Source organism: Callorhinus ursinus, unplaced genomic scaffold, assembly GCF_003265705.2.
Source record: "Callorhinus ursinus isolate GAN/ISIS: 27379988/994484 unplaced genomic scaffold, GSC_fseal_2.0 scaffold48, whole genome shotgun sequence".
NCBI classification, from domain to species: domain Eukaryota; kingdom Metazoa; phylum Chordata; class Mammalia; order Carnivora; family Otariidae; genus Callorhinus; species Callorhinus ursinus.
This window is the reverse complement of record NW_027397110.1, coordinates 4,034,653-4,054,529: the sequence shown is the minus strand read 5'-3', so window position 1 is coordinate 4,054,529 and position 19,877 is coordinate 4,034,653. Positions and strand designations below refer to the sequence as shown.

Genomic DNA, 19,877 nt, shown 5'->3' with positions numbered 1-19,877 from the left:
CTGGGTGGCTCGGTTGAGCGTCTGACTCTTGGTTTCTGCTCAGGTTGTGATTTCAGGGTCATGAGATTGAGCCCCGTGTGGGGTGGGGTGGGGGTGCTCTCTCTCTCTCTCTCTCCCAAATAAATTTTTTAAAAAATAATAAACCTGTTTTTGAGTTAAAGCAGAACACTTTAAAAAAAGGAAGCAATTACTATTAAAAATGCACATTATTATAAAACAACAGAGAAAATATATGATACAAATAAAAAGCTAAATAAAAATAAAGCTACAATCCAGGGGGGATTGCTGATAAGTGTTACAGAAATCCAAACCCGCCACACCCAAGAATATGGCCTTGCTGACAACTATAGCTCAGGCTCACCATCTGTGGACTCCTGAAACTTGTCTCTGACCGTCTTTAGTTTCTCCAGGGCTCTCAGGTTTGGGGCCGCAGTCTTCAAGAGGTTGTCTTCCTGGGATGCCACCTGTTGCAGCAGGAGCCTCAGGTGGGCCTCCACTTCCTTATCAGTTTGTAGAGCCTATTATTGGGTAAAGAACAGCAATGATTAGCTTGCCTTTCCAAACTGTTGAGTAATTAGGCACAGGGCCCTTCAGGATCGGGCCCTTCAGGATTGGGCCCCTGCCTCCCTCCCTCCCTCCACATCCATGCCTTCCCTCCCTCAAAGCCCTCTGAGTCTGAAGTGCCAGCAGGCTGCGCTATCCCTCGCTTCCGGAGCCGGCTGTGCTCGTCCACGGCTCTAGTGTTAAAGACCCTGCTCTCCTGGAACCTGCTTCCCTTCCGTACGTCCTCATCTGGCTAAAAAGCAACAATTCACATATTACTTTCACTTATTCATTACAAAATACTGATTGTTTACTATGTATTAGGCATTCGGTGATGAAAACTGTTCTGGCCTTGCCCGTGAAGAGCTCACAGGGAAGTCACACTGGCATTGACAACAGCGCGAATACGCTGTGACCGGCGAGCAAAGGTGCTGCGAGGCAGAGAGAAGGGACCCAACTTGGGAGGCGGGGGTGGCACTGAAGCTGAAACCAGAACAGTGGGTACAGCTTGAATGAGGAGGGGAGGGAAAAAGTGTGTAGGCCTAACCTTGCAGGAAAGCATTCTTGCCCTCCCAGGATCTTTAATTTATATATGATAAAGGTGACGTTTTAAGTCCCTGGGAAGAGAATTACTTGAAACATGTTGCATAAATGGGCTAACTTAGGTCACTTTTTAAAAACCGATTCTTCCCTTATACCATATGCCAAAATGAATTTCAGATGAATTAAATAGGTAATGAAAGCAAAACCATGAACAGGAAGAATATTTATACTCAGTAATAAGGTGGGGAAGGATTTTCTAAAATGAAAGCATTAAATAGACTATAAAAAAGACAAACGCTATTTTCTGATTGCCTCAAAAGAGCATAAATACAATCCAAGAGCCCAGTGAATCTCACAACATATATTAAGGACATGTGAAATTAAAAGATGTGGGTATTGCTACTTGGCATCCGCTCTTCTACTCCCTTTTTTTTTTTTTTTTAAAGATTTTATTTATTTATTTGACAGACAGCAAGAGAGGGAACACAAGCAAGGGGAGTGGCAGAGGGAGAGGGAGAAGCAGGCTTCCCGCCGAGCAGGGAGCCCGATGTGGGGCTCGATCCCAGGACCCTGGGATCATGACCTGAGCCAAAGGCAGACGCTTAACGACTGAGCCACCCAGGCGCCCCTCTACTCCCTCCTTTCTCACAGAGCCCGTGTTTAACCATTTCTCCCTCAAGCGTCCCCTGTAGCTGGGGGTGGGGTGGGGTGGGGGTCCCTGCTTGATGGAGGGCTAGTCAGGATGGAGTCAAAACAGAAACAAACGTAGCATTGTAGTATGGCTTACAGGGGTGCCTATGACACAGAGCTAGAGCTGCTCAATTAAAGAGCCCTTGAAACCGCATCCCAGGTGTGTGCCCTGCAGGCTGTGTCCCCGAATGCAGGGGCCACAGCGGAACCCTGTGACGGGCAATAGCTAGGACGCTGGAGTATGGTGGCTACTTCTGTCACTTGCAGGATTTCTCAGAGACTAATGATCATTGTGAATCTTCAAGGAGACAACCCTTCAAAAAACTGGCTGACCACAGGGTGCCTGGGTGGCTCAGTTGGTTGAGCGACTGCCTTCGGCTCAGGTCATGATCCTGGAGTCCCAGGATCGAGTCCCACATCGGGCTCCCTGCTCAGCAGGGAGTCTGCTTCTCCCTCTGACCCTCTTCCCTCTCGTGCTATCTCTCATTCTCTCTCTCTCAAATAAATAAATCTTTAAAAAAAAAGAAAACAAAGGGCGCCTGGGTGGCTCATTTGGTTAAGCGACTGCCTTCGGCTCAGGTCATGATCCTGGAGTCCTGGGATCGAGTCCCACATCGGGCTCCCTGCTCAGCAGGGAGTCTGCTTCTCCCTCTGACCCTCTTCCCTCTCGTGCTCTCATTCTCTCTCTCTCTCTCAAATAAATAAAATCTTTAAAAAAAAAAACTGGCTGACCATAGAAGCTTTTCTTCTTTGGGAAGAAATTTCACGATACTCATGTTCTGCTGAACACACAGTGAGAAATGCTGATCTAAACATTTTTAAAAAGCCACCTACTTAAACCATTTCTTCAAAAACCATTAGGAAATCTACATTTTTCCCTAAATGTAGGCTCTATGGTCTAAAAAGTATTGTGTAGTATATTTAAATATTCACCATCACAGTGAGTTAGTCCTAACAGAAATCTTTCGATTACCTTCAAATCATCTCTTAGAGAGCTGTAGTCTACCTTGATGGCTGCTTCTTTCTCATAGATGTCAACTGTCGCCTGGGTACTTTCTGCTTCAGTTCCCAACTGAAACACAGACGAAGCCCTTTCTTTGTTATATGAAATGGTGATCTTATCCATCTGCCCAAGCCCTCCAGTTGATTCCCACCTCACTCCTTACTGGAGCCTCCAAGGCCATGATGATCTGGCAACAAGATCCCCAGGTACTTCCATGTGCACGGTATGAGTTCAGAACTAGTAATCTAGTAAAGTCTCTCCCACAACAGAAGAATCTTCTATAAGAACCCTGGCAGGTCTAGGTAACATACTTTTTTTTTTTTTAAGATTTTATTTATTTGAGGGGCACCTGGGTGGCTCAGATGGTTAAGCATCTGCCTTCGGCTCAGGTCATGATCTCTAGGTCCTGAGATCGAGCCCCATGTCGGGCTCCTGGCTTGCCGGGGAGTCTGCTTCTCCCTCTCCCCCTGCTTGTGCTCTCTCTCTCAAATGAATAAATAAAATCTTAAAAAAAAATAAAAGATTTTGAGAGAGCGCACACTTTCCCTCCAGTGGAAGGAAAATCTCAGGTCCCACCTACCAATTATGGTAAGACAAGTACTCCTATAATGATTATTGTAATTATTTCTACCCAGTGATCCTTGTTCAGCCCTCTGGAGAGAGACAATTTAGACCTCATGCCTTTTCTGTTTCAGGCTTTATGGAGAACATCTTGTATAGCATCCCCTTTACATAGCCACTTCTAGATGTGCTTACAAAATTCCAATCAGGGAACTCACCACTAAAGGCCCTCCATCTTTCTGGTAGAAAGTGTTCCCTAGGAGCAGAAATCTGTCTCTGTGGCCTCTACTCCCTAACCCTGTATCCCCCTTGAGACGAGAAAGAACAAATGTGATCCTCCTTCTGTGATAGACTCTCTTCTAATGGAGGAGAATGATTGTATTCCCCAAGTCTTCTCTTCCCAGCACATGGTCTGGGCCTTTTTGCTCAGTTGAATGCTTTACTCTTAGGAAGCATCAGGCTTTAAAAAGTGAACGTAATATTCCATTTGGCCTGACCAGCACAAAGTAGAGGAGAACTATCATTTTTTCTTTTTAGATAATGATTCAGTATCAGTCCAGCTTAAAGCCTTTAATACCTGCTCTGAAATACCACACCATGAGTATGAAATTCTTTCAAGCCAATGAAGTCATTTCACATTCATATGGGCTTGCTGGAGAACAATTCTGAAGGTTCATTAGGAAGCAATAGGAAGAAAGCAGCGGCATGAATACTTGACGAGTAACACTCACTTCAATGTCAGCCATTAAAATTGTTTCCTCCTCTCTGTAACCTCTTCTAAAATTACATTGCCTTTTATAAACAGACGTTCTATTTCTATAGTATAAAACTATTGTTTTTCTGCTCCCATCTATTTCTGCTGTTCACAGACCCCTCCCTTCTCTCTCTGACCCAGAGTTCTTCCCCAGATTTTCCTAACAGAGAGCGCAGGGGAGAGTTCTCTTTCTTCTCTGGTCAAAGCTAGTGGTTACAGCTGCGGCCTGTGGGAAAGCCGATTTGGGAGAATAAAGCCAATATATATTGAGCCAGAAAGAGTTCTTGACGGTGTTCAAATTCCTAGACTGAGTCAAGCATGAGACCGCCCCCTCTCCCGATCCCACCCCCCTACCCAACCCTATCCCTTTACCCCCTTTAAAGCCATCTGAGTTGGGTTTATGTCTCTTGTGGCCAGGAAAGGGTTTTCTCCCTTCCTTACCTCTGTCTGCAATGTGACCTCTGCTACAATTGAGAAAAAAGACAAAGACTTTTTGAGTGTAAGGTTATGAGATCTGGTCAACGTTGGCAAGAGAAGAAGTGTTTTATAGATGCCTCACTCTGAAGAATCCAAAGGACTCAGGGCACTTCTGGGGTGGGGGATGGATGGAACGGAGTAGCTGTCTGTCTGCTGGGGCAGAGCAGAGAGGGGAGGGGGGATGTGGAAGGGAGACCCCGGGGAAGAGCTCAGAGATGACCTGAGAGGCAGGACAAACCCTTCTGTCACTGGCTGTGGATGGGCTAATGGGAAGATGCTCTTTCCAAAGTGCACAGCAGCTGCTTCCCTAACACCAGCCCCAAAGGTTACTGATGCCAACAGCTCAAATTCTCTGATTCCTCTTGGGATCTAATGTGTAGGAAAGAAACTACGGCCCATCCTGTGGGGCTAAAAGGCATGGATCAGCAAGAGACAGAACTGCACGAAATGCCCAGTCCTCTGCAATGATGATCGTGGTAGGAGGAGATGCCTTCTCCACTCCTAGTGGAGCTTTAGGCCCAGGGGAAGCGTCTGCAGACCTGGGACTTCACTAAGCAGCCAAAGGGTATCACATAAAGTTCCCCACGACCACACTTATTTTGAAATCCTGAGGTAGAATACCTCCACTTCAATGATGTCATCCAGTGATCCCAACAAAAGGGCTATTTCAATGTCTTGAACTTTGCAATCAAGCAGCAGATTATGCTTCTCTAGCTGTTTCTGTTCCAAAGAAGTTTGAATGATTACAATTTCTTTTTGCCATTTTCCCACTTCCCTGTAAATACACAGATATGAAAAGTGAGCTATTACTCCTTACGTAAAGTTGCACCAAAGAAGAAAAATGAATGTGTTATAAATAAACTCACATGGAAAAAAGATTTTTTCCTATGCGTGCTATAAGTTCTAGAGTTACCTCACTGATGCTTATAATATAAACTTTAACACTCTTGGGAAAGGCCATGAATGCAATTAGTTAATCCTAGGGAGGATTTTTTAAATAATAAACAATTACTTTAATCAGGCTGGTTTTGTTTCCTACTTTGTTTTAAAATCTATGTAATTTTTCAAGCGGCATTTCTCCCTCAATGTAAACTCTACGCTTTAGAACCTCAAAACAAGAGAAACAACCTTTTAATAAGAGAAATGTCTTACCAATTAATTACATATCTAATGGTCTGAACATTTCTTTTTACTACAACCACTATTAATATAATGCCCTCTATCTTAAATGAACGAGGGCTTGGGGGTTTTACCAGTTAAAACAATATGGGATTTTAAAGAGGACCTAGAAATAGGACCAAAAATAAATTAAGAAGTATATGGTTTTCAAAAATACAATGATGAACAGAAATGTAGTTCTGTTTATACTAAATACAAGAGTGAAAAAAAACTCAGGAATAAATGAACTTTAATTCCACTCAAAAATCTTAGACAAAGAACTTTCTGGCTCTATCTTGAAATGCTGAAAGTCTTTAACCAGTGAGGAAAACCATGAAATGCCAAGCGTTGACCAAACCAGAGCACATTTCATCTGATCGCTTACGGTCACGTCCAATCATACAGGAAAGCAGAGGTCACTGTGGTACAGCAGGGCTGCCTGATTCCAAGTGTCTTTGTCCCCATCATGACAGACACACATGCTTATTATGTGCCAGGTACCATTCTAAGTGTCATATGAACAGTCCCTCATTTAATCCTTACACCTCTCCTGGGAGGAAGGCGCTAGGAGTAACCCCATGTTACTATTTCCTAGATGAGGAAATGACAGCATAGTATGTAAGTAGCAGAACTGGGGTATGCAACCACACAGACTGGCCTCCAGATCTCACGCCCACCCCGCCCCGCCCGGCTTTGTCCCACAAGCGGACTAGAGAGGGGCCCGGTACAACAGTGTCCGAGGGATTTAGGGTAAGGGACTCTTCATACACGTCCATGTTTTCTTCTGCCAAAGAGAACTATTCACTCTAAAGAACTAATCGTCTCTTTTGGTTTTCCCCCCAAAGAACACTTGAAAGGTGTGATGTGGGACTAAAAGCACCAAGGGTACATATTCAAATAACAAAACTTCCTACAATAAATTTCAAATTCATAATAAACGTCTTTAAAATTCTGGTTATGGTCCTTCAAACTGATATACCGAATTACCTATCAATAGCCAAAAATTTCTTCCGTTCTTCTTCCAGCTGAGCTTGGACCTTCTCAGCGTTGGCATTCTGAGTGACAAATACGTCCTTAAGTTGCTGCCACTTTGCCATGAGTTCATCCACAATTTGCAGACAATTTTCTTCAGCCTGAATGAAGATGATTTGCATTGTAGACTCACCATCTTTTACATTAATAAGGTCAACAGATCATCTTATTGTCAAGAAACCAACCCAGTGATTCTGGGATAAACCCTTATTCTGTGTGCTGCTTGAACCCCTATCCCAGCATGTGACCCACTCTGGTTCTACACTTCTTGGAAATTACTGCCTTTGTCCTTCACTTTGGATTTGTCCCTCAGCTTGCTGCCGTCTGACTTCTGTTCCCATTCTCCAGTGAAAATGTTCTTGCTACTATGACCTCTTAATTGGTAATCTGACCCCCCCAGAGCGGCGGGGTTTCTGGCTCTATCTTCGTAACCCATGTGACCACTCCTTCCAGAATTCCACCCTTGCCTCACTGCTCTTCGTGGTCCTTTGCTCTGCCTGGGAGCCTCAACCGCTCATACACGGTTTCAATTCACTCCCATAAACCAGCCCGGGCTCCTCCCACCACCTACGTGCTCTTCACCTGCCAGAAATCACTGCCTAGGTGTCACACAGGCAATTCAAGCTCCATGGGTCCAGAATGTTCTCCCTTTAACTTGCTCCTCTTATCCACCAATCACCCAAACTAGAACTCAGGAGTCATCAGTGGCATCCCCCCTAGCCTCCCACACCCACTTCAACATCTAGTAATTCATGAAACTGCTGATTTGACTTCTGGTATTTCCCAAATCTGCCCACCACCCTTTTGGTCACCAGGAGGACACTTCAGGAGCTCGACCCGTGTTTACTTAATGGAGGAAGTCATCATCTCAGTGATGGGGCACCTCAGCCACCTGTTCTTACCTGCTTTAGGTCATCAATGTCCTCTCTGCCTCTCTGGATGGTTTCTTTCAACGTGTTGATCTTACTCAGTCTCTTCTTCAGCTGATTGCGACTATATTCGAGTTGAGCATTAAGACGAGTTTTTTGTTTCTCAAATTCTAATCTAGTATAATAGAGTCAAGCGTTATAAGTGGTAAAGAGTCTTTTAATTCTTTACTTTTTAGTTGTTATTATGGAAAATGTCAAGAAAACATGAAGTAGAAGGAATACTATAAGAAGTTCAGTCCCCGGTCAGTCCTGTTCATCTATAGCTGTGCCCGTGACTGCTCCACCACCAGGGTGTCTGAAGCACATTTCAGACATCATATAATTTCATCTGTAAATATTTAAGTCTGTGTCTCTGCAAGTGAAGTGACCGTTAACACAAAACCACAAGCTACTATAGATACAAATGATGACAATTCCTTAATATTAGATTGCTCTCATTGCCAGATTTCCTGAGTCTCATTAAAAACAAAACAAAACTGGTTTGTTTGAATCAGAATCCATACATTGCATATGAATATATGTTTCTTCAGTCTTTTGTTATCGGTGGGCTCCCTCCCCTCCTCTTTAAGTTACAAGTGATGTACTTATTCTCATTTATTTAGTCTGTCTTTCCAAATGGCTAGTCATCCACAAACTCCCAACTCGGGAATTGAAGAGCATATCTTTCCTGAAGCTCCTTCCTCCTTTGCCAGCCTCCTCATAAAGAACTCCAAGACCAACTGTAGCTCCTCCTTCCCATCCTCTCTCCCTCACATACCCTGCTAAAGGATCATTCAATCCAGACAGATTTTCAAGCACTAACTGTTACCAGAGACTAACTGTGCTAGATACTGCTGATACAAAGACCACCATAGCAGTGATGATTAAAGACACAGAGTGATATTCAGTGAGATGTCACTGTGTGCCAGACTGTCACACATGCAAGAATTAACTCACTTCAGTTGTAGGACTCTCTGAGTGGCTAATACCACTATCCCTATTTATGAGGAAGCTGAGCAGACAAAGCACAGAGTCAAGTTTCTTGCCCAAGCCTACCCCATGAGGAAGGGATGGAGTGGGCGTGACACAGAGTCCCTGCTCTTAACAACTTTGGTTAAGTGCCTGCAGGAAGGGTTAAGAACAAACCCTTGAAGGATTTATTCCTGCTGCAGGAGGCAGACATGCAGACTATGTACAAGGGAAACACTTCTTCACTTGGCTCTGGAACACCATACCACTCTGGCTTTCCTGTCCCCTCACTGGCTGCTCCTTTGATGGTTCCTGGTGATCTTACCCAGGCACATGGCTTTAAGTACCATCTGCATACAAACAATCCCAGAATTTATACCTCCAGCCAGGACCTCTCCCAGGAACTCCTAACTTACACATTTAACTGCCTACTCCACATCTCCAATTGGATGTCAAAGGCATCCCAGGACACATAATGGATAAGCTACTAGAAGCAGTAAGAGGTTTTAGCAAACTTATGTTACACCAATCTAAAATTTGATAGCGTTTTTCTACACCAGTAGAAGCCAATTAGAAAAATATAAAAATAAATACTACTCATAAGAGAAAAAAACCTATAAGATATCTAGGAAATAACTTAAGATCACATAAGATCTCTATGGGAAAAAAACTTTAAAATTCTAATAAAGGATATAGATGATTAGAATAAGTGAAGAGACATACCATGTTCTTAGGTTAGAGGACTCGATATTTTGAAGATGTTCTCCCCAAATAAATCTATAAATCTGATGCAATCTCAATCAGAATTCCAGTTGGATATTTATAAGAAACTCAATAAACAGTAATAGGCATAATTCTTTACAAAGAAAATCTATCAAAGTTCAAGTAGACTTCAGAAAAAAGAATATGACAGGAGGATAAAAGGAGCATTTCACAGTGATAAAGGGATAAATTCACCAAAAAGACATAATGTTCCCAAATTATGTATGGACCTAATCACAAGGCGGTAAAATAAATGAAGTAAAAACTGACAGAACTGGAAGAAGAAACTGACAGATCCAAAAGTATACTTGGAAATTTCAACACTCCTCTCAGTGTCTGCTGAACAACTAGGCAAAGGACCAGTAAGTATAGAGAGGACTTGAGTGATACTAACCAACTGGATTTAACTGACACCCAAAGAACACTCCATCCAACAGCAGGTACCTAGTAAACAACACACTTCTAAACGCCCCATGGGTCATTGAAAGAAATCACAAAATATTTGAAAATATTTTGAATGGAATGAAAATGAAAATACAACATACCAGAAGTAGTGGGATGCAGCTTAAGTGGTAATTACAAGGAAATATATAGTTTAAAAGGCCTATATTAGAAAATAACCCAAAATAAGAAGAAAATAATAAAAGTAAGAGCAGAGATCAATAACACAGAAACAGACAAACCAGAGAGAAAATCAATGAAGCCAAGAGCTGCTCTTAGAAAGGATCAATAATAAATTAATAAAATGAATACATCTCTAGGTAGGCATCAATAAGAAAAGAAAGAAGATAAATCACTAATATCAGAAACGGAAGAAAGGACATCAGTATAGATCCTACAGACATTAAAAAGGATAAAAAGCAAATATTATTAATAACTTTGTTAATAAATCTGACAACTTGGATGAAATACATAAATTCCTTGGAAGACACAAACTACCAAAACTAACTCAAGAACAAAGATATCCTGGGTAGTCCTATATTTATTAAGAGAACTGAATTTGTAACTAAAAACCTTCTCACAAAGAAAGGTGGGTGGCCCCAGTGGCTTCACTGGCAAATTTTACCAAACTTTTTTGAGAGAAGTAATATAATTCTACAAAAACCTTTCCAGAAAACATAAAAGGAGACAACAATTCTTGAATCATTTTGTGGTTCTGGCATTACCCTGATACGAAAATGTGATAAAGGTATTGCAAGAAAAGAAAACTATATATTAGTACACTCATGAACATAGATGCAAAAATTCTTAATGAAATTTTAGCAAACGAAATCCAAAAATATTTGAAAAGGATAATACAATATGACTGAGTGGGGTTTATCCTGGGTATATAAAGTTGGTTTAACATCAATCAATATAATTTACCATATTAATAAACAACAAAAAACCCCAACCATGCAATCACTCAAAAAAAAGGCAGAAAAAATATTTGACAGAATTCAATATTCATTTATAAAAAATTTCAGCAAACTAGAAATAAAAAGGAACTATCTTAACCTGCTAAAGAGCACCCTAAAGTTAAAACCATACTTAACTGTGAAAGACTTGACTGCTGTGCCCCTAAGACTGGGAATAAGGCAGGATGTCTGCTCTTAACCACGTTTATTTATTCAACATTTTACTGGAGGTCCTAGTTGTGCAATAAGACAAGAGATAAAAGGTGCACTAATTGGAAAAGAAGAAATAAACTTTTCACTGAAATACAATCACCTGTGTAAAAAATCCTAAGTAATCTAAAAAAAAGAGCTCCTAGAACTAATAAGTGCAGCATAATTGCAGGATACAAGGTCAATTTATAAAAACCAATCTTAGGTGCCTTGGTGGCTCAGTTGGTTAAGCATCTGCCTTCGCTCAGGTCATGATCTCAGGGTCCTGGGATCGAGCCCCGCATCAGGGTCCCTGCTCAGCGGGAGCCTGCTTCTCCCTCTCCTTCTGCCTGCTGCTCCCCCTGCTTGTGCTCTCTCTCTCTCTCTACCAAATAAATAAATAAAATCTTAAAAAAAATAAAAATAAAAACCAATCTTATTTAGGGGCTCCTGGGTGGCTGAGTTGGTGGAGCATCCAACACTTGATTTCAGTTCAGATCATAATCTCAGGGTTGTGAGATTGAGCCCTGTGTCATGCTCTACACTCAGTACGGAGTCTGCTTGAGATTCTGTCCCTCTGCCTCTCACCCCATTCTCTCTAAATCAATCAATCAATCAATCTTTAAAAAAACCAGACCAATGTTATTTCAATATACTACCAACAATCTATTTGAAATTGATAATTAAAAACAATTCTATGTATAATAGCATAAAGATATAAGGTACTTAGAATAAACTGAACAAAATATAATACCTGTACACTGGACACTAAGAAATACTAATAAGAGAAATTAAGGAAGATCTACATAAGGAAGGTCTACATAAGACAGACAGACACCATGTTCATGCATTAGTATTGTTAAAATGTCATTTCTTCCCAAATTGATTTATATATTCACAATCCCAATCAAAATCCCAGCAGACTTTTAAAAGCAATTGAAGAGCTGATCCTAAAATGTCCATGGAAATGCCAAAGGACATAGAATAGGCAGGGGCGGGGCGCCTGGGTGGCTCAGTCGTTAAGTGTCTGCCTTTGGCTCAGGTCACCATCCCAGGGTCCTGGGATTCCCCACTCCGTGGGAAGCCTGCTTCTCCCTCTCCCACTCCCCCTGCTTGTGTTCCCTCTCTCGCTGTGTTTCTCTCTGTAAAATAAATAAAATCTTAAAAAAAAAAAAATAGACAGGGGCTTGACCTTCCTTGTCCACTGTTGTAGTCTCAGTGCCCGGCTCATAGGAGGCTTACAGTAAATAGGTGTTGAATGAATGAATGGACCATGAGAGAATTAGAATAAAATTAAAGGAAATGGGCCAAAATATTGATAGTTTTTATTTCTGGGCAATGGGATAGTGACTGAATTTTTAAAAAAGTTTTCTCTATGTTCTCCAAGAGGCACATACTACATTTTGTATTTAAAAATTATACTTGATTATAAACCCACAGCTGGGGCTCCTAGGTGGCTCAGTCAGATAAGCATCCAACTCTTGATTTTAGCTCAGGTCGTGATCTCAGGATCGTGAAATCAAGGCCCACATCAGGGTCCACGCTGGGCATGAAGCCTGCTTGAGATTCTCTGTCTCCCTCTCCCTCTGCTCCTGTCCGCCCACCCCCTTCTCTAAATAAATAAAAAGAAAAACCCACAGCTAAGATTATATTCAATGGAGGAAAACTGAGAGCTTTTCCTCTAAGGTCAGGAATAAATAAGGATGTCTACTCTCACCACTTTTATTCAACGTGGTACTAGAAGTCCTAGCTGCAGCAATCAGACAAGAAAAAGACATTAAAAAAAAAAAGAAAAAGACATAAAATACATCTAAATTGGTAATGAAGAAGTAAAACTTTCACTATTTGCAGATGACATGATACTATATGTCAAAAACCCTGAAGACTCCACCAAAAAACTACTAAAACTGATAAATGAATTCAGTAAATGTCGCAGGATACAAAATCAATCTACAGAAATCCATTGCATTTCTATACACTAATAATGAAGCAGCAGAAAGAGAAATTAAGAAAACAATCCCATTTATAATTACACCAAAAATACAAAATACCTAGGAATAAGCTTAACCAAAAAGGTGAAAGACCTGTACTCTGGAAATTATAAAACACTGATGAAAGAAATTGAAGACAACACAAAGAAATGGAAAGACATTCCATGCTCATGGATTGGAAGAACAAATACCGTCTAAATGTCTATACTACCCAAAGCAATCTACAGATTTAATGCAATCCTATCCAAATACCAATAGCATCTTCCACAGAACTAGAACAAATAATCCTAAAATTTGTATGGAACCACAAAAGACCCCTAAAAGGCAAAGCAACCTTGAAAAAGCAAAAGAAAACTGGAGGTATCACAATTCCAGGTTTCAAGTTATACTACAGAGCTGTAGTACTTAAAGCAGAGTATGGTGCTGGCACAAAACAGACACACAGATCAAAAGAACGGGACAGAAAGCCCAGAAATAAACCCACAATTATATGGTCAATTAATCTTCAACAAAGAGTATGCAACGGTATTGGGAAAACTGGACCACTTCTTTTATACTCTATACGAAGAAGAAACTCAAAATGAATTAAGGACCTAAATGTGAGACCTGAAACCATAAAAATCCTAGAATAGAGCACAGGCAGTAATGTCTCTGACATTGGTCATATCAACTTTTTTCTAGATAGGTCCCCTGAGGCAAGGGAAACAAGAGCAAAAATAAAGTATTAGGACGGCATCAAGATAAAAACCTTCTGCATAGCAAAGGAAACAAGTCAACAAAACTAAAAGACAACCTACTAGATGGGAGAAGATATTTGTAAATAACATATCCAATAAAGAGTAGGATCTAAAATATATAAAGAACTTACACAACTCAACACCCCAAAATAAAATAATCCAATTAAAAATGGGCAGGGGCAGCTGGGTGGCTCAGTCAGTCAAGCATCTGCCTTCAGCTCAGGTCACGATCTCAGGGTCGTGGGATTGAGCCCTGCATCAGGCTCTGTGCTCAGCAGGGAGCCTGCTTCTCCCTTTCCCTCTGCCCTGCCCCTCCTCCCCCCGCTCATGCTCTCTCTCTCAGATAAATATATAAAAAATCTTAAAAAAATAAAATAAAAATTGGGCAGAAGAAATGAACAGACATTTCTCCAAAGAAGACATACAAATGGCTAACAGACACATGAAAAAATGCTCAGCATCACTCATCATCAGGAAAATACAAATCACAGTGAGATATTACCTCACACCTGTCAGAATGGCTAAAATCAAAACACAAGAAACGAGAGGTGTTGGCGAGGACATGGAGAAGGGGGAGCCCTCATGCACTTTTGGTGGGAATGCAAACTGGTGCAGCCACTGTGGAAAACAGTATGGAGGTTCCTCAAAAAGTTAAAAATAGAACTACCCTACAATCCAGTAATCACACTACTGGGTATTTACACAAAGAATATGAAAACATTAATTCAAAGGGATACATGCACCCCTATGTTTACAGCAGCATTATCAACAATAGCCAAATTATGGAAGCAGCCCACATGTCCATCAACTGATGAATGGATAAAGAAGATGTGGTATATATATATACAATGGAATATTATTCAGCAACAAAAAAGAATGAAATCTTGCCATTTGCATGGATAGAGCTAGAGAGTATTATGCTAAGTGCAGTAAGTCAGAGAAAGACAAATACCATATGATTTCACTCCTCTGTGGAACTTAAGAAACAAAACAAATGAACAAAGGAAAAAAAAAGAGAGACAAACCAAAAAACAGACTCTTAACGATAGAGAACAAAAGTTCTGAGAGGGGAGGTGGGTGAGGGGATGCGTGAAATAGGTAAAGGGGATTAAGAGCATAGTTATCTCGACGAGCACTGTGTAACATATGGAACTACTGAATCACTATATTGTACACCTGAAATTAATATAACATTGTATGTTAACTATATTGGAAATAAAAAGTAAAAACATAAGTAAGAATAAAAATTATATTTGACTTTTGTATCTAAATGAAAGATGTTAACTAAACTTATGCAGTAATCATTTTACAATACACCTAATTCAAATCATTATGCTGTACACCTTCACAGTGATGTATGTCAATTATATCTCAATAAAACTGAAAAAAAGAGAAGTGCCTAATACAAAATAAACCAATCATCTAGATAAGTACAGTAAAGTCTAGATCTTAAATAATCTGCAGTCATAAATGCTTTCTTATTTCTGCATGACTTTGACTCCTTTTAAATATAAAATGACTATACCTTGGGCAAAGGGACTGTCCTTTGACCTACAATACAACATTGTCATCACTATTGTGCCCTTCAATTCAGAATTTATAGTCATAATTCCAATGCAGTTATATTCAAATAAATAATACATGGCTATGGTACAAAGTTAAAAAGATGTAAGAATACACAAAAAGTAAAATATCTCTATCCCTTCCTCTCAGTCTCCTCAGAGGCAACCACTCTTAATGATCTCTAAACACATACATGTACATATATTCTTCCCCAGAATGTCATTTGTCTTGATTTTCTTCATGGTGCCGTTGCCATGCAAAACATGTTATTTCATACATTTGCATTTTTTCTTTTGTGGCTTCCAGCATTTATGTCATACTGAAAGACCTTCTCTGATCTGAGATTATTTTTAAAAATTCTCTTATGACTTATTCTAGTATTCTTATGCCTTCATTTTATTTATTGAAATCTTTGATTCAGCTGGCATTAATCTAAGGAATGAGACAGGGATCCAAGTAGGTTTTTTTCCAGGTTGCAAACACATGTATTCCCAACATGATTTACTGAAGAGTATATTTTTTTTCCACTGATATGAAATGCCAGCTTTATATTAAATCAAATTTCCCTTATAGATCCGAGTATATTTCTGGATTCCACTTGTGAGCAAGCACTTCAAGATTTTAATTAATCCAACTTTATACATGTTTTAAAATCTGGGACTTCTAGTCCTTTCTCATTACCTTTTCCAGATTTTTCTTAGCTAGTTCTGAATGTGAACTTTAGAATCAGCTTATCTAGTTAAAAAAATCCTTGTCCATACATGTATTGAGATGATATGTAAATTAGAGATTAAATTAGGGAGAACCAACTTCTTTATAATGTTGAATCTTCCTATGAAAAAACTAGTATGCCTTTTCTTTTTATTCAAGATTATTATCTCTCTGTCTTGTTTAAAATATTATATAAAAAAAACTTTTATTACGTAAACTCTGTCCCCAATGTGGAGCTCAAACTCACAACCCCAAGATCAAGCATCGCATGCTTCACCAACTGAGCCAGCCGGGTGCCCCTGAAAGTTTCTTTATATACTTTCACATTTAGTAAGTTTACTCCTAAGCACTAAGTACTTTTCCTTCTCCATCTCTTAATAATTGAGATATTTTTCTCCCTACAAATTATCTTCCTGGTAGTTTTTATATAGAAAGTCTAAAAATTTTTAAATTAATTTTTATATTAATTTTTAATTTAAAGTTTTCATATTAATGTTTATATCCAGCCACATTACTGAAGTCTTTTGTTTCTAACAGTTTTCTAAGAATTTCAGTTTCTAATTTGTTTTCTAGGAATTTCTAGATATATACCATATAACCCACAAATAGTGGAAATTTTATTCCCTCCTTTGCAAATGTTTATACCTTATTTATATTTATTGTTTAACTCAATGGACTAGGATTTCCAGAAGAGCGTTAGGTAATGGCGGTGATATCAAATATTCTTCTCATTTCTAACTTTACTAGGAACACTTCTAGTGCTACTCCATGAAAACATGATGCTTAGAACAAGGTGTATTTCATCTGAAACTAATGATGTACTATATGTTGGCTAAATGAATTTAAAAATTAAAAAAAAGAATAGGGTGTATTTTCTCATGTAACAAATAGTTACATTTTAGGATTTTTAAATCAAGAATGGATGCTGAATTCTGTCAAGTGCCTTCATCTTCTTATTTTTCTTCTTTGATCATTAATATGGCAAATTACAGCAATAATTCCTGATACTGAACTACCCTTTTATTTCTCGAATGAAGTCTACACTAGATAATGGTGTATTCTTTTGCTGTGTTGTTTTACTGCTTGTTTCTAGGTAACCTTATTTGGTTATTTATAGGTAAGAATGAGTTTCTTATGGTATCTGTAACATACCTTTTTTAAAAATTTTTGCATCAATATTATTAAATAATGTTCATTTCACAAAAAGATGTTTCTTCCTCTTCTATACTATGAAGCAGTTTAAATATTGAACATTTGTTTAAATGTTAAATGTTGAAGTTACTTGTGCCTTTAAAGTTTACTGGGATGATTCATTTGTGAAACCGTATGTGCCTGGTGAATCTGGGGAAGAGAGTGCTGGGTAGGAGGCTTTTTTACGTTTTTTTCCTATGGCAGCTGGCCTCCTTACATTTTTCTATCTTGGGAACATGTTATTTCTTGAAGATTATCAATTTTATCCACATGCATGGATATTTACAGAGAAATAATTAAATTATTGTCTTACTATTTTTTAAGTAAATGCTATGTGTGTAGTTATGTCCCCATTCTCTTATTTTGTAATATTTATGCTTTTTCTCTTTAAAAAATTGCAGAATAAAAGAACTGTATCTCTTTATAATGTATAATGAATGTTTACTAGCTATTTCTTGATGAAATGAAATACTCACTCAGGCACAATTCCCTTAAATTAAGAAATAATAGTTACAGGGGAGCCTGGATGGCTCAGTTGGTTAACCATCCAACTCTTGGTTTTGCCTCGGGTCATGATCTCGTATCATGAGATCAAGGGCCATATTGGGGTCTGCACTCAGCAGGGAGTCTCCTTGAAGACTGTCTCCCTCTGCCCCTCCCTCCCCACTCTCTCTCTAAAATGGATAAATAAATTTCTAAAAAAATGAAATAACAGTTACATTTATATATGTGTAAGTTGCTTACTAACATCTTCTATTAAAAATACCTTTTCTGGGTGCCTGGGTGGCTCAGTTGGTTAAGCGACTGCCTTCGGCTCAGGTCATGATCCTGGAGTCCCAGGATCGAGTCCCGCATCGGGCTCCCTGCTCAGCAGGGAGTCGGCTTCTCCCTCTGACCCTCTTCCCTCTCGTGCTCTCTTTCTCTCTATCTCATTCTCTCTCTCAAATAAATAAATAAAATCTTTAAAAAAAAATACCTTTTCTGATCAATTTCTTGTTGCTGTTTAACATGTTTCTTCTCAAATTCACGAATATTTTCCACACCAATTTCTTCACAGAAGTGTTGGAAAATCTCATCTTCTACCTTTTAAATTATTTCAAAACAACTGGTTTTAATAATTAATTTTAAGAAAGTATACAGACAATACTTAAACCTAAATTTTTCCCACCAAGAATTTCCTATATTAGGCCAAAAACTAATCTGAAAAGCATTATCATACTCTGAGGAACCAGTGTTGTTGTTTTTTTCTTCTTTAACTCCTCAAACTACATCCTCTATTTTCAAATTTCTTACTCTGAAAACTAAATAAGAAAGCTCATAATTGGCCTATTAATACTTTTGGTTTTATGAAGCGTTGGAAACAAAGTTAGAACTATTGCCTTTACATTAGCCACACCATAATACAACATTCTACATAAATAAATAAAATATTCTTTAGATATGAGTGATACTATACAGAGTCTCAGGCAGTAGAAGCCAAAAGGACTGGAGCATAGAATTAAGACTCAGAAAGACTTGGAAGAACTAGAATGAGCCAAATCCAACAAAACAACATTTAACCTCAATAGTTTTAAGGTCCTGCATTTATATACAATTTTAGGAAAAGGGAGACCTGTTTTAAACAGCAGGACATGTTAAAAACTTTCAGATTTTAGTTGAATATAAATTAAATATGAATGGGATATGACTAATGCAGTGATAAGTTACAATTTACATAACTAGATAATAAAAACTATGGCAAGTTATAGTTCTGTGTGTTGAGTCCCACGGTACTCTACAGGTCAGACAGTATTTTGACATTAAACTTGGTTCTGGGCGTTGACAAACAACAGAGCACCCAGAGGATGGTTGCCAGAGCTGGTCTTAAGTCCATGATTAAAGCATTAGGGGTACTTAACCTGGAAAAGAGTTAATTAAGGAGCAACGGAAGTGTGGTTTCAAATCCTGTGATACAAGGCAGAACTAAAGCAATGGGTGGAAGTTATTAAGTGATGGTGGGACAGACAACTTTCCAAGGATTAGAGAAGATCAACAGCAGAATGAATTAAGCCAGAAAGTTCTTGTCATTTTATAAGCAGAGGCTAGATGACCAAATCTTTGTTGCCTCAGAGCCAAGCACTGTGCCTGTTCAAGAAATAATTGCTAAGGGAATGAGTAACTTTTTAAAAAGATAATCTGAAAGAAAGGTTCTTTCTTTCTGGTGTTAAGGTCAGTGGGAGAAGAAAGAAGCTGTAATTTTTACAATGGGCAAGGAGATGCTGGAGAGCAGAAGAGAGTAACTATGCACTGGTCATTATCTCTTGAGAGGGCCAACAGTAGTTCTCCAAAGACACAACGAAACTCATTTGGCAGACCAATAAAACTAAGCACTTATCAAACTGCTTTAGCATATATTCAAGAAGCTACATCGGGTATCTGGTCTAGAACTATATTTTACATGTCAATCAGTAATAAATACACCATTCATGACCTTATCTATCTTTTCTTGAAATTCTTCAATTCTTTGTTGCCGTTCTTTGATTGCTTCACTCAACATAGTACACTGAGACTCAATATTTAGCAGTTCACTTTGTAGCTGAGATTGTTCCTAATTACAAAAGAGAAAGATTTCTTTTTAACATAGCTATTTTACCTTTATACAGTGAAACAAACATATGTGAAGGTACCTTTTAGAATAAAAAGGGAATCCCACGGGCAC

At 39.1% G+C, this 19,877-nt stretch overlaps 1 protein-coding gene across 9 annotated transcripts in view; it reads right to left on the bottom strand.

Annotated features, from left to right (window-relative positions):
* The window catches only part of SMC1B (structural maintenance of chromosomes 1B), a 67,643-nt gene that overhangs the window by 7,580 nt on the left and 40,186 nt on the right, over positions 1-19,877 (bottom strand). For all 9 annotated transcript variants that reach the window (XR_012375293.1, XM_025881961.2, XM_073882626.1 and 6 more), the window contains exons 14-20: positions 19,650-19,766; positions 18,156-18,262; positions 7,664-7,805; positions 6,717-6,862; positions 5,193-5,346; positions 2,750-2,848; positions 362-518 (exon numbers count right to left, since the gene is read on the bottom strand). Coding sequence is in view for 8 of the 9 variants with exons in the window: in XM_025881961.2 (XP_025737746.2) it covers positions 362-518; positions 2,750-2,848; positions 5,193-5,346; positions 6,717-6,862; positions 7,664-7,805; positions 18,156-18,262; positions 19,650-19,766 (922 nt within the window). In the remaining variant the exon portion in view is untranslated. The remainder of the gene's footprint in view (positions 1-361; positions 519-2,749; positions 2,849-5,192; positions 5,347-6,716; positions 6,863-7,663; positions 7,806-18,155; positions 18,263-19,649; positions 19,767-19,877) is intronic.